Source organism: Amphibalanus amphitrite, unplaced genomic scaffold, assembly GCF_019059575.1.
Source record: "Amphibalanus amphitrite isolate SeventyFive unplaced genomic scaffold, NRLGWU_Aamphi_draft 001629F_arrow, whole genome shotgun sequence".
Classification (NCBI taxonomy): domain Eukaryota; kingdom Metazoa; phylum Arthropoda; class Thecostraca; order Balanomorpha; family Balanidae; genus Amphibalanus; species Amphibalanus amphitrite.
This window is the reverse complement of record NW_024883122.1, coordinates 120092-134955: the sequence shown is the minus strand read 5'-3', so window position 1 is coordinate 134955 and position 14864 is coordinate 120092. Positions and strand designations below refer to the sequence as shown.

At 50.1% G+C, this 14864-nt stretch overlaps 1 protein-coding gene across 1 annotated transcript; it reads left to right on the top strand.

Annotated features, from left to right (window-relative positions):
- The first annotated feature begins 1218 nt into the window (after window positions 1–1218).
- On the top strand, window positions 1219–14172 carry LOC122374267 (transcription factor AP-4-like). Its single transcript, XM_043352907.1, has 4 exons — window positions 1219–1424; window positions 8701–8872; window positions 12338–12891; window positions 13252–14172. The coding sequence occupies exons 1-4, from the start codon at window positions 1336–1338 to the stop codon at window positions 13715–13717; spliced, it is 1281 nt and encodes a 426-aa protein (XP_043208842.1). The 5' UTR covers window positions 1219–1335; the 3' UTR covers window positions 13718–14172.
- Window positions 14173–14864: the final 692 nt, after the last annotated feature.

Below are 14864 nucleotides of genomic sequence, written 5' to 3'. Positions count from 1 at the left end.
AGTTAACTTGGTTTTGTCGGCAATGGGGTCTGGCAGTGGTGGGGAGGTAATAACCCTGCCTGGCGCCCCAAAAGGGGGGGGGGGCACGATCCCCGAGGCCCTGCCGATCACCTTATAGGCATCAAGCTCCACACCTTTTGCAGATGGCCAGGACCCCCTGCGATACATCCCAACAGCAATCTTTATTCAGAACCTGCCTTGATTAACCAACGATGCATTAAATGCGACGGATAACTTTACAATGCATTATTATCAACTATTGAACGGGCCTCGCCGATAGGGGGGTACTGTACCCCCCTAACTTTCGATAGCGGGGGACCTGTCCCCCCCGTCCCCCCCGGTGGCGCCGCCCATGGGGGGGGGGGGGGGGAGGGAGAAGCGAGTTGTAACCTTGAGTAGGGGAGGGCCGTGGCGTGACATGTCATCGCTCTGTGAAAAACAAGCGGGTGCAATTGAATGACCCGTTCGCCAACCATTAAATTTCAGGTTTATAACCCACGTATCTCCTCCCTTCCTCGTCCTTCATACGTCCGCAGTTGTCTTCAAGTTCAGCCTTGGAGCAACAATGCCGAAAGATAGCTCACTAAATAGGTCACAATTGGAGCTACACCCTACATAACTGTTAACTAGGACGGGTCGTGGGCCGATTTTGGACCACCAGGTGCCAGGTGGTGGCCGGCGTGGCCGGACCACGTGGTCGCTGACCACGCGGCCGCATTCCATCGGAGACGGGCCCTCCGTTCGTCCGTGCTCGTTATTTGCTATGCCTCCAATGACGCTGAGTAGATCAGGCCATTGTCGGATCATTGAAAATACGGGAGAAGTTGAGCATGACATCTCGTACGAATCCAAAAATAGTCGACGGCCGCCAGCCGAGCGATTTCGCTCCCACGATCGAGGTCACGCCCGCAGTCAGCTGATAGTTCAAACGTTTGCCGCTCGCCGGCACGTGGCGCCACCTGACGACCGTCTGGGAGTGGTGACTAAGGAATGCATGCGCTACAAAAAGTAGATATTCATGTTTTGCGCTTTATATTACGAATACCTCGTCTGGGTACCATAATTACATCTAGATTAGGCTAAATCCGTATGCTACATCGAAATATGTATTCTAGATGAAATATTTCTAGCATAAAACATGACCTTGATGCGCGTATGAACTCTGGCGGCCGCGAGGCGCAGCTGTTTCCCGCCAAGTCACCCGCCATTAGTTGGTGATCTTGGCGTGGGGTGTGGGGCGCGCGGTTGCATTTGAATTTGAAAAAGGGGTGTAACCCGGCAAGCGCGTAGGTGTGTGTGCGACAAAGTGTTCTGAAAGCGTGTTGACGCTTGAAAATGCACCTGAAAGTCGCCGATAAGGATGGAGTGGGCGATTTACCCGGCAGCCACGAGAGCGAGATCGGGGTTACCGGAGACGTGGAAAGGTGGGTTTATTATTTTTATTTTGTATCCATACTCTTGCTAAAATGGCTTGATTGCTTCATGTGTGTAAATGGTCAATTCATTTTAGTGGAGTATTTGGAGCCTCAGGATACAAATAAGCATTTTTCAACTGTTCTTGGTTCGGAGCACGTGGTTATATTCGTCCGTTGCTGGGACTTTGCCTGATTAGGAACCGCATGCATCCTTGTTCCCAAATGTAATAATCCCTCCTGACATTGGAATTGTGGTAAAATTCTTTTTGCATGTATTTTGTCTTCCTTTTGTTTTGATTTTGGGCTCAGGGGCGTGGTGCTCCGGGCTTCATTTTCCCGCTCATTTTTGGCGTTGCACCGCTCACGCCGTTGAGAGGCTAGGTGTCTAGTGAATGAGGGGTATTTGAGAGCAACTCGTCTGCATCCCCGGTGTTGATGGTTGCAGTGCCAGGTTGCTGACAGCGGTATTGTTTTGACCCCGCCCACTGGCGTCACGTGCGAGAGGGTGCGGTCGGTCGGTGCCGGCAGAGCGTTCAGCTGTTCGGCCGGGGCTGATGTAACCGGCGCGCCATGCCCGCAATATGAAATGCATTCCAGAAGTGCTGGTGGCTCGCGCGAAAATCTTGCGAGTTTTGGGTGTGTGTAATTTGACTTGAGGGATTCTAATCAGACGATTCGGGTGCCTGACCTGCATAGTGCATAGTATTCGATTTGCTTTCCCATATGCCATTAAACGCCTCAATTTGATCCCCGAATTTTTTCATCATCTGTCATAGGTGTAGGATGTGTTCATTTTCCGGTCCCCTCTATTGATAATTTTGTTCTTTACGATGCTACTCCCGATTTATTAAACGGGGCGTTTAAAACCATCTGCTCACATAACAGTGTTACTGGCAAAGCTGCATGTGATTTTAGCGCTAACATTTTCCTACATTTTCCACAAAAAAAGTCACTGATCTTGGAGGTTATTCTGTCAAAACTTATTATCATGCAGGGGACGGAGAAACGGCTGGATGTACATGATTTTTTTTCTTAAATCTGTGACACAGATTCAAGAGTTATTATTCTTTAATCTGTGCACAGTGTGAAGCACATAATTATTCTGTGCTTGTTTGCTAGGTATGTTAAACGGCTTAACCATGCCTATTTCTTCTAAGCATAGGAACGTTTCCTATTTCGCGAAAGAAGGAATTGAAATTTATTGGAGCTTAGCTGTAACCCAGGGGTCGGCAAATGGTGGGGCATGCCCCCTTTGGGGGTAATGGAGCCCTTTCGGTGGGGGTAATGAGGGATTCTGAGAAAGCCTATCTTTTTAGAGTTTGTAGCTCCAGTGATGGAGCCATCGTGACTGTTGCATCCCAGGGTTCAAAGATTAGCCCAGGCCAAAGGCACAGCACACTATTGATTAGATACCAATTTTCACGTACCTGCTCGCCTCACCATCTCACCCCTCCGTACAGTCGTTCAAAAGCAGCTGCAACTTTTAACCGTCGCCCGTCTGTTGGCGTTTCAACAGCCGCTAACGTAAGGGGGAGGAGTCGATCGGACCCCGCGGCCTCTCGGACTCTGATATGGAGCTGTGCATAAAAAGACGAGCGTGCTACCCGTGACCACAGGAAGCCGCTGCTGCCCCTTTTTAAGGTCCTTGGTCATTCCGTCTCATTCAAGAGGGCAATGATAAGTGTCGAGAAAATCGGGACCCGCTATAACTTCTAGAAGTGAGATTTTATGGCTCAAGATGATCTCCAGAAAAAGCTCATAAGCCAACGGTCATTATGGATCCAGAGGCCAGTTTTACCAACAGAAAAATAGCCGCCTGCCGGAATTTTTGCCTAAAGATCGTTTCACATATGGAGCGTAAACGGTGAAGCCCTATCCGCTTACGAGCCCATCGCGTTTACGCGATGGGATATAGGTATGTGAAGCGGTCTTGAGGCAAAAATTCCGGCAGGCGGTTATTTTTCTGTTGGTAAAACTGGTCTCAGGTCATGATATTTTCCGGGCTGGTGAAAAAAAAAAAATGATGGGCTCGAGGGTACAATTTGGTCGTGATCCAATGCCTTTTACGCAGGGGTCGGCAAATGGTGGGGCATGCCCCCTTTGGGGGTAATGGAGCCCTTTCGGTGGGGGTAATGAGGGATTCTGAGAAAGCCTATCTTTTTAGAGTTTGAGTATATATAGATTGACAATTGTTGATAAGCGTTTAGGAAGGCCTTTAAATTAAATATTAATTTGCTTTAAATTAAGAATAAAGTTAAAATTGAAAAAAATGATATATAGCCCGACGTTTCGCATTTATTGCTTATTCATGGGCAAGTGAGATACAGCACAATTTGGTCAACATACACATTAAAAATTCAAATATCATCATTGACAGCACGCTTTTCTATAAACATGTCTTTCACTAAACGATATCGTATCAGTTCGATCGATCGAATGCGTTTCTACGTACACGTCCGTTTATGCAAAGTTCGACCAGCCTATCGTAATCATCCTTCTCTGGAACTGGGAGTTGGACATCGTCCACTAGTCATAATACTTCTTGAAGGGCCCTAATGGCTCCATCATTTGGTACATTTGTAGAGACATGTTTCCAGCTGTGTTCCAATCACTTGGATCCCATAATCTGTCTAGCTTCCTTTTTAAGTTCATTTCAACTTCAGCTGATACTGCCTTCAGTCGATCTCTCGGATGTTCTGGAAGTTGCACATGGTTTCCAATGCGGTTCGACAAGATTACGTTCCTACTTTGCAAAGTCTTGATTGCATCTTCTAGATATGCTTTAGCTGCTGGAGTGAAATGCTGTTTCTTCTATTTCGGCTGTACTGGCGTTGAGGAAGGAAGAACTTTTTCCTCTATGCATCTTTGAAGAAACTATTCGTTCGATCGTTCGGTTTCATTTTTGGCTAACGTAAATTGCTTGTACTTAATTGGCTCTTCCATAACACTTCTTGACATGTTGAGTATATCTTTAATGTGTTGAGTATATTTTTAATGTGTATGTTGACCAAATTGTGCAGTATCTCACTTGCCCATGAATAAGCAATAAATGCGAAACGTCGGGCTATATATCATTTTTTCAATTTTAACTTTATTCTTAATTTAAAGCAAATTAATATTTAATTTAAAGGCCTTCCTAAACGCTTATCAACATTTTTAGAGTTTGTAGCTCCAGTGATGGAGCCATCGTGACTGTTGCATCCCAGGGTTCAAAGATTAGCCCAGGCCAAAGGCACAGCACACTATTGATTAGATACCAATTTTCACGTACCTGCTCGCCTCACCATCTCACCCCTCCGTACAGTCGTTCAAAAGCAGCTGCAACTTTTAACCGTCGCCCGTCTGTTGGCGTTTCAACAGCCGCTAACGTAAGGGGGAGGAGTCGATCGGACCCCGCGGCCTCTCGGACTCTGATATGGAGCTGTGCATAAAAAAGACGAGCGTGCTACCCGTGACCACAGGAAGCCGCTGCTGCCCCTTTTTAAGGTCCTTGGTCATTCCGTCTCATTCAAGAGGGCAATGATAAGTGTCGAGAAAATCGGGACCCGCTATAACTTCTAGAAGTGAGATTTTATGGCTCAAGATGATCTCCAGAAAAAGCTCATAAGCCAACGGTCATTATGGATCCAGAGGCCAGTTTTACCAACAGAAAAATAGCCGCCTGCCGGAATTTTTGCCTAAAGATCGTTTCACATATGGAGCGTAAACGGTGAAGCCCTATCCGCTTACGAGCCCATCGCGTTTACGCGATGGGATATAGGTATGTGAAGCGGTCTTGAGGCAAAAATTCCGGCAGGCGGTTATTTTTCTGTTGGTAAAACTGGTCTCAGGTCATGATATTTTCCGGGCTGGTGAAAAAAAAAATGATGGGCTCGAGGGTACAATTTGGTCGTGATCCAATGCCTTTTACGTGAGCTTTTAACGAAAAACCACCCGCCGCCCCTATACGTACAAGGGTTAAATGGGATATAGCATAGGCGGCGGAACGGGGAGGGCACCGGGGCACCGTGCACCCTTTGATTTTTGCATTTTAACATTAGCCCTATGGGCGTTGCATGGAAAGAATGGGACCAAAAGTCGGCAGTGCTCCCCCCTCCCCCTTAAAGGAAATAGTTCACTTTCATGAAATTATTATTTTTTTGCAACGATTTATTATTTTTTATGTTCAAAATAATCAGCAAAGAAAATAAAACCTTTTTATAACAAAATATTTTTTTCTATATTTTGATATAGGAAGAACTTTTCAGTTTCTGTAAGGCACACGCGATCCAGTATGAAAAGAGCATGGGTCCCGAAAATTCTTCAGAAACAGAGAAATTATCGCAGCCACCGGCATTTGGGCGATCTGCTCGATCTGATAATGTTCCCCTGAATGTCCTAATTGATCAGTACGAGAATTTCTCTAGAGTTCTCGTAGATAATTTCTTTAGTTTCTGAAGAATTTTCGGGACCCATGCTCTTTTCATACTGGATGGAAATTTATGCAAGGCACACATCCTCAACGCAATCGGGACGAGAAATAGAATATCTTTGCCTAGGGTGATCGTTGGGCTGTAAAAGCTCCTGATTTATGCTCGTCTCAGCCCAAGCTACGGAACTGCTATTCCAGTTCAAAACCCATGTTAAAAAGTGAACTATTTCCTTTAATTGAAGGTGTTCCGCCGCTACTGGGATATAGGCATTAAATGTTTTGTGGAGGAAGTGTCATGTTTTATATTTGATGCATTGGAAATGCACAAATACCCAAAGAGTTCCAGGACGGTATGGAATTTCAGTAAACTTAGTTGTGTCAGCAATGGGGTCTGGTAGGTGGGGGTAATGGCCCTGCCTGGAGCCCAAAAAGGGGGCACGACCCCGAATGACCTGCCGACCACTGCTGTAACCGGACGTGGAGGGGTATTTTACCGATTGTTTTCATCTTCCGATTTCGAACCAGTTCTTGTGAGGGAACTTTGGTAATTGCTCTGAACACACCGAGACTAGATTTTTCTTTCCCCAGAACTTATTCTTGAAACGAAATATTCTTTCGCCTCGTCTCGTAATTGTAAGAAGGTTACTGCTACCGGGAAAACATTTGCCTTTAAAAAACCGCTTGGGGGATCTCTTTATAAACGTAGTCGATCCATCATCTTTTGGGTAAAGGTCAGCCACCTGTCCGCAGGCCGTTTCCGGTTCGCACGCCCGATGTGTATGTGATTGAAACAGGTGTGAAATGATCATTGGGATTCGGCACGTGGCACGTGCCGTTTAATTTTCAACGACGCGGTGGGTGAGAGGGTACTGACTTCACCATGAGTCAAGTTCGTTAGTTTAGACTTTAGAGTAGCCAACTGGTCCTGTTAACCCGCGCACCGACGGGGGTCTGCGCCAACTTAGTACCGACGGGGGGGGGGGGGGCGGATGACCGCCCCCCCCTGAGATCTCGAGAACGAAGCAAGATAGCGACAAGCGGTAAACGGCATCGGATACGCACGGACAAGGTCTACAATTTTTACTAAGGTCATTTTCAGGTCAGGTCAAAGATGACGTCACAGGGGTCGAAAAAGTCAAAATGGCGGCGCTAGATATGGAGAGGGTTTTTCTCGAATAACTTTCGAAGTAGTCAAGATAGGAACAAACTAAGGGCATCATCGTGATCCTCTCGTCAATCCGCATCGAATGATATATATGTTGACCTCGAAAGGTCAAGGTCAAAGGATGACCTCAGGTCACGTGACCTCGAGGTCATCATGTATATCATTCGATGCGTCTTGACGAGCTGAACACAATGAGACCATCCGCGCGGCTGTATCTTGTTCCTGTAAGGAGTTATTGGCAAAAAACCTTTGGTGACCTTTGATGACGTCACATGACCTTACAGCTGCCCAACAGCAAAACAGACCTCAAGGTAGTGAAGGTTGATCGTATGTGAAGTCATGTATGGTATATGGGGCCATTCCGACCCGTTTTAGTGGTAAAAACAGGGAGTTGATTTTTCCCCCATTGACTTATAATGGGGAGGTCGCGAAATTGACCTGACCTTAGGTCACCGACATCAAAATTCCGAGATATACAAATTGTAGCTACTAATGACCTAATAACATCCTGCGACTTTCAAAGGCCTCCGACATCTACTGTAGCTCTGGCACGGTGACAAAGTTGCAAAAAAGTGACTTGAGGTTGGGTCATTCAAAGTGACCTGGTGACCTGACCTTAAAAGTTAGGAGGTTCAAACTTGCACACCATGTGTAAAATTGATGAGAGAATAGTCATACCAAATTTCGCGGCGCTACGCGCCGCGGTTTTCCCGCTATCCGCGAAAAACCTCAGGGGGGGGCGGATATCCGCCCCCCCCGTCGGTGCGCGGGTTAATATCTGGCGTATCTTGCGCTACTGAAGAGTAAGCTCGTCCTTTTTTTAAATTAAATCGTTCTCTGATCTTGGTCGCATTTATGTAATTTCGGTGATCTTGGTCGTATTTATGTAATATCGGTGAATGACAAAGCTACGCAAGTTGTGGTGCTCTAACTCTTGTTGTAATATTGTGCTTTTCAACCGCTTTGGCCAATGGATAACGACAACTGTTATATGCCTACATTTCATCTACAGATAAATCAAAGAATGCTTTTTATATGCAGTTCTTTGCGACAGACATGAGCTCATGGCCTGCTGAGTTTAGGATTAAGATATAAACATGACCTTTGCTCACAACCATGATCGTGCAGAGCCGTTTGCAGAGTTGCCATTCATTCGTTTGAATGAAGCCTAATGCGATTTTTTATTAGTTCATTCGTCAAGTGTTGCGCGCATGTTTCGTTTATCAAAGCGATTCAGACATTTGATTGATAATTAATATATGTTTTGCACTCGCATACACCAATCAAGAAGCTGATGCGTGAACGTCCTAAAAAATCACGTGGCAGCGAAACAGTTCCGTATCAGCACAAGCAGCTGTGACCTTGGATTTTGCCGTGCAAGCTATTTAGAGCTACTTGTTATCTTTTATTTTACGCAAGAATTCTTACGTTTACGACCGTTGTAAATCATGGTTGTTCGCATGACCGTTATCCGGGGCAAGATTGCTGTCTATCAGTACATACTAGCAGGAATCCTGCTGAGCATCCACTTTGCAAAATTTAATAACCTCGTCCTCGAATGGTGGTCGGCGCGAAGCTTTGGCTACGAACCGTCGATTGTCGTAGGAAACCTGTCACCTGATCAAGCAACTAAGCATAATTATTGCCATGTGACCTGCACGCTTCTGCCTTGCCCCCATCTAACTGTCGCCCCGTTGTCTGTTTCACAGATACCTGAGCCCAGGCACGGTGTGTGCTCAGCCTGCCTCTCTGGAGCAGGAGAAGCGCATTCGTCGCGAGGTGGCCAACAGCAACGAGCGACGACGCATGCAGAGCATCAACGCCGGCTTCCTGGCGCTGCGAGCGATGCTGCCGCAGCGTGAGGGCGAGAAACTGAGCAAGGTGAGTCGCCGAACGACCTACTGCGTTTAGCTTGGTGGGCAGTGGGACGCGCGTAGGGTGGTCTCGTGACCGGCACGCCGCGCCCGGGCGTCCCGCGGGCGGCTATAGCTGAGGCCGGCCGGCCGACCGCTCTCTCCCGCACCTGCCGGGGACGCGGGCTCGGCGCGGCCACCAGACGCCGCCGCCCGGCAGCGGCGGGGCCGCCATGGGGTGGCGCGGCGGCTGGCGGCGGCGGGACGCCGGCCAAGGGCGGACGGTCGCCGCGGCGGCGGCGGCGCCGGGCGCACGTGACGGACGCCTCGGTCAGCGGCCCGAGATCTGCGCATGCGCGCTGCGGCTGTTGACACAGCTGGCTGGCCGGGCGCGGCCGGTCGGGAGGGGGAGGGGAGGGGTGCCACGCCGGTCGGCGGCCGGCTGACGTCAGCTGCTGGAGGGAAGGGAGGGGAGGGGAGAGGCCGCGGCCAACTGCGTCATGTCTGCCGGCACCGCCCGCGCGCGCTCCCTCTGACCCCTGCGACCCTCAGCTCGGCGCAGCGGCTCGGCGGAAGGAACGGTTTGACGTTGATTTCAGTAGTGGTTTGGCTGAATATCATAGTTTGACAGGGGATACGAAAATATTCAGAATCAACAGCTGTTGTATTCTTATCTTCAACACATTCCTTTCAGTTATCGTTGATTGTATGTATGTATGTATGTATGTATGTATTGACACCAAAAGCCTTCCACATATGGCGTGGCGATTACGGCTTCTTTCTTTCAGTTTCAGTCAGATTTCTTTCAGTTATCGTTATTGAGTTCATTTCTTTCACACTATCAAACGAAAAAAATTATCAGTTGAACGATGAACTGCCTACTGATTGTTTACCTTCGCATTATTAATTATTGCCTTCTGCTTTCTCATTATATATTCTTTCACGGGTTTAATAGTGCGTGAAGGACGCAAACGTAGTTGGTGCCAGGGTATATTGAATTTGCGCCCTCTATTAATCCTTTATTCTTTAATGGGAAGCCGTGGTGACTGGTGACTGCTTTTTTGCGTAGCAAACGTGACCTAATGTTTTGCACCTGCTTGAGAAGTGGTGACGCAAAACATCCAAATTTAGCAAAGGCCAACTCGCTCGAAGCTGCACCGTATTTAATCCATGCGTTGCACTCAAATGATCTTCATGCGCCCAGCGCCGGCGCCAAAATTGAAAATTGTTATAGGCTTCAGCCGACATACCTCACAGAAATTGGAGGGCTCCATCTTCTTGGCCCGACTCGCGCAAAGTCGCGATTTTGGCATATCTGTTTGGTATCCTCTGATTTGAAATAATTTGGTGTGAATGGTGTTCCCGACATCCTAATATGTATTTGTTAGTAGACATTTTTCGTTTCTATCCCACTGTCCCGTAAAAATATGGGAATTTAATGAAATCCCGTGGTGTACGATTAGCATCGTCTGTATTCTGTGAAAAGACCTATTGTGAAGATGGCATTGCTGCCGTGTCGCTCCCTGCAAATCATATTTTCTGCCACTGAATCGGGTGTCATTTTACCGGATAGATTTCCAGCGTCCACGTCACATTCAGTTCGTGATTTAGCGTTATCAAATAATCCATTCATTCGGGTTGTTTATTCAACCCCAGCAGCGCTAGCGTCAGTGCGTCACCCCATATGAATTTACGCACCGTTGTAAATGTCATTGATCCCGATTCGTCGCGGAACTACAGAGTATCTACTTAAAACGTCATGACGTCTATCGTAGCAGCTTGACAGCTATCACGATAACCAAATTGCTGAACTTTAATATCCACTGTCGGGTACCCTGAACACGTCATCAAACGTCTCTAATCCATACCATGCCGGATAATGGTGATCGTTTTATAAAAAGCTTCCGCGCGAAGGTTTGTCCCTTCATATATCACAGTGCGTGATCTCGTCAACTGATGTTTGATGGATTGCTCCTTCCCCCTGTTGCTCTTCAGCATCAAAGAACTATTTGTGGCAGCTGGTCGGTCGGCCGGGGCGTCCCTGGCCCCTGCCATCCGGCGGTCGTCTCGGCTGGTCTCGGGTGAAATCCCAGTCTCTGAGCGACGCGGGCTCGTGTGAGACACATCATCCTGCGGTGTGATTCATGCCGGCCGAATGTCGGTCACCGGCGGGGCTGCTGCACGGTGCAGCGATCCCCGCCGGGGCGCCGGCTGGCCGTCCCACATGCCGCCGTCCGCGCCCGCCACCCGGCCGACCAAGGTCGGACAGTCAGCCGGCCGGCGGCGGCGGCGCCGCGGCGTGGCGCGGCGTGGCTGAATCACCGTCAGCTGGGCCGCCAGCTGGCCGCCGCCGCACCCCCCGGCAGAGGCCACCGACGCCGCCGGCGCGAGGGCGTCCGCACCGGCTAGCCTCTGCCCGGCCGGCGGCAATCTTGGAAATAGCACCACCGCTCAATGAGGCGGCGGCGCGGCGCGGCGCCGGTCGATGGCGGCTGGCGGTCGCCGGGCGGATACCGACCTTCCCCGTCTGTCCCCTCCCCCCCCCCCCCCACCGACTCGGCGGCGGCGGCGGCGGCGGGAGACCGGATACTACGGGTCGGCGGCGCCACGCACGCACGCGGATAGCGTACTACGCGCGTAACGTAATCGACCGTAGCAGGTGCCGGGAAACAGGGGTCGTAGCGCGCCGACTGGAAAATGATCGGGCCCGCGCGCCGGGTCGTTACCGGCCGGGGGAGCCACGGGCGGTGCGTTACAGCGTGCCAGACAGGGATGTTTGCCAAGGACACGAGACGGTGCGCGCGTGGTATTTTCAAGGCAAGGTCGCTGATGTTATAACGGTACATAACATTGGTGGGTTGTGCGTGCCTGGTCGTTTTTCCTCGATATGGGGCAAATAGTGAAGGAGGCTTTTGCGTCTAAATTCCATTCCTTTCAGGATACTGATTCGAAAGTTATTGTTATGATTGTAGATATGAATGACGAGAAAATGAAAATAAATCAAAGCGATCCTGATATTTTTTGATGATGACGGAGATCATAAAAAAACACTTTAATTATTGCTCTCGTTTTTTATGTGCTCACTTAAGTGAAATAAAAGCCAAAACAAATACACGAACATTGATTTGTTGGTATTTTTATGGAAAAGCGAGATGAATAGAGTTTACTGTGCATTTTTCATATCCTGGTTATTAGCATGTGGCATGTAATTTCTATTGCTGGCCATAAGGCCATTTATGAGCAATTCTCGCGAACATCTCGAACATCGGTCGATAGATAGGGTTTCATCCATCTTTTTTTGCCATTGGCTGTTATTAGCACCCCGCTGCCGTCTAAATTCGGGTCGGCCGCGAACCACCGACTGCTGCCTCTTCGAGCCCACCACCGGCCGCTGACCGTTCAAATCTGTGACTCATCTGACCGCTGACCACTCATCTGACTGCTGACCACCATATAACCACCGACCACTGACCGCTCTCCGTTCTGTTCACAGGCGGCGATTCTGCAGCAGACCTCCGACTTCATCTGTAACCTGGAGCAGGAGAAGGCGCACCTGCTCACCCAGAACTGCCAGTTGAAGCGACTGCTGGGGCCGCAGTCGTCGGGCGGCTCCGAGTCTCCGGACCCGGCGGCCGGCGCTGCGGACAGCCCGCCGCCGCCGCCGGCACCGCCCCAGTCGGCGGTGCCGCGCTCCGCTTCCCAGGAGGAGCTGACGACGGGGGAGTCGGCGCACCGGCCGCCGTCCGCGCCGCAGGAGCCGCAGCTGCTCACGCTGCGCATGGAGCTGCAGGAGCTGCGCGCGCAGCTGGAGCGCGAGCGGCTGCAGCGGCTGGCGGCTGAGGAGCGGCTCCGGCAGACCGAAGAACAGCAGCAGCAGCAGCAGCAGCAACAGCAACAGCAGCAGCAGCGGGTGCACATGCGGTTCAAGAAGCCCCGCCTTGAGCCGGCAGCGTCACCACAGCTGGTGATGAGCGAACAGCATGTGATGGTGTCGGAAGAAACCGTCCAGCCGCCGCCGCCGCCACCGCCGCCAGTGGCCCCTCGCAGGTACGATAAAGGGGGACACTGGGAATTTGGGAGAGGTGCACTTGGTATTGGTGCTTGGTATGTAATGTCAAACTTATAGACAAACTCTTCGTAATATTCTTGTTGGGCAAGTTGCCAACTGCCAAGTCAGATTGGGTCAAGTCAGGCCTTGCTGTTCAGTTAAACGATCCCAGAACTGCCAGCTGAAGTGACTGCGTCTGCGTCGAAGTTGGCGGATTCAATGGACAAAGCTGTTTGAACTGTTCGAGACTTCGTAGCTAACTGTCCCGCTATTCGTTTTTTCTTCTTATGTTGCGTTAGTGAAGTGTTCACGCTCCGTATACCACGACTATCACTGACTTTTTTGTCTATCTCCCTCAGGCCAATGTACTTGAGCTCGACAACATCGCGTCAGAACCTGGATACGATCGTGGAGGCGATCCGTCACCTGGAGGGCGACCATCTGTTCGGTGACTGCTCGGAGCCGAGGCCGGCGCGAATCGAGCCGGTCCACACCCGCCTGGAGCCCCAGCTGCCCGCCCGCGTGGAGCCCATCCAGACTCGGCTCGAACCCATCCAGACCAGGCTAGACCCGATCCAGACCCGACTCGAGCCGATCCAGACTCGCCTGGAGCCGCTGCAGCTGCACGTGGAGTCACTCCCAAGCCACCTGGAGTCCGCTCACCCGCGGCTGGAGCCGCTTCACCTGGAGCTCCAGCAGCCCTGTCTGGAGCTGGAGCCGCAGGAGGCGCCGCTGGAGCTGACTACACACGCGCGCAGCTCAGCGTCCGAGCAGTACCGGCCGGCAGTGATCATATCCCAGCACCCGCCACCACCGCGCCACTAACCCAGCGGCGAGCGGGGCAGGGCGGAGAGAGAGCGCGACAGTCTGCATTTACCGCAGTCCAGATACACGAGCTTGGAGACTGGACGGCGGCCGGGCCGGACTACTCAGGTGGTTGGATGAGAGGACGCGAGACGCCGGGGACGGTGACGATTCGGTGCGGTGTAGTGTGAACCCGAGTGAATGTGACTGACCTAGTGTGTGAAGAGCGCGGAGAGTGCACTACGCGTATGCGCTTTGTATGCCATGTATAGGGCTGATTCTATATTCTCTCGGTCGGACGGATTTGTTACTTTGTCGGCGCGGTCTGGCGGTCGGCCGGCCGATACCGTTTTCTGCTGGACAATATGTGATGTTACATGTGTTTGAATATGTTCAGTGACTAGGACCTCGCATTATTCTAGCTGCCGTGAGCGCGCATGATTCTTGTAATACAGTATTTGTTCACATGGGCAAAATGCTATTTTTTGCTGGCACTTCACGCAGGTAGCTCAGTTCAAAGATCGGTTGACTATCACTTGGGCCTCGTTGAGTGCGCTGAAGGCAACCGATCTGTTAAAGCGGACAGTTGTAGGCTCAAAATTGCAATAATCCACCGTTTGAAACTTCTATTCGTTTACATATTTGTGTTTTGGAAAAGATGAAATTAAAAAATGGCTCTTATTAAAGGGACTATCCCACCTTTAACATGGGGTTTGAGTTGATCAACTCAAACCCCATGGCTATCTCGGCTATCTCGAGATAGCCAAGTTTGCGGCGAGGTTCAGAAACCACTATCTATCTAGGTTGCAACCCCCGCGGCCTCTTGGTGTTGAAGAAATTCGTTCCCTTCATTTGAAAATGGGTCTTGTACAAGGCCCTATCTTCAACATGGAGCGACCGTTAGTGTGACGTCACCTCGTTTAGTCATTCTGATTTAAATGGATTTGTTCGTTGAAAAATCGCTTAAAACTTGGTCTGAACTTTGTTGTGGTGCCTACAGAGTAAAAAGAATCAGCTTTATGACAGTAATGTGGCCTGGGGAAGGAGGTAATTTTGGGCTGTGACGTCACATATTTGAAAGTTTGTGTTTGGAATATGGGAAGCCTAGGATGTTTAATGAAAAATAAATGCCAGAACCGTGTCCCTGGTCATCCAATCTATAAAGTCG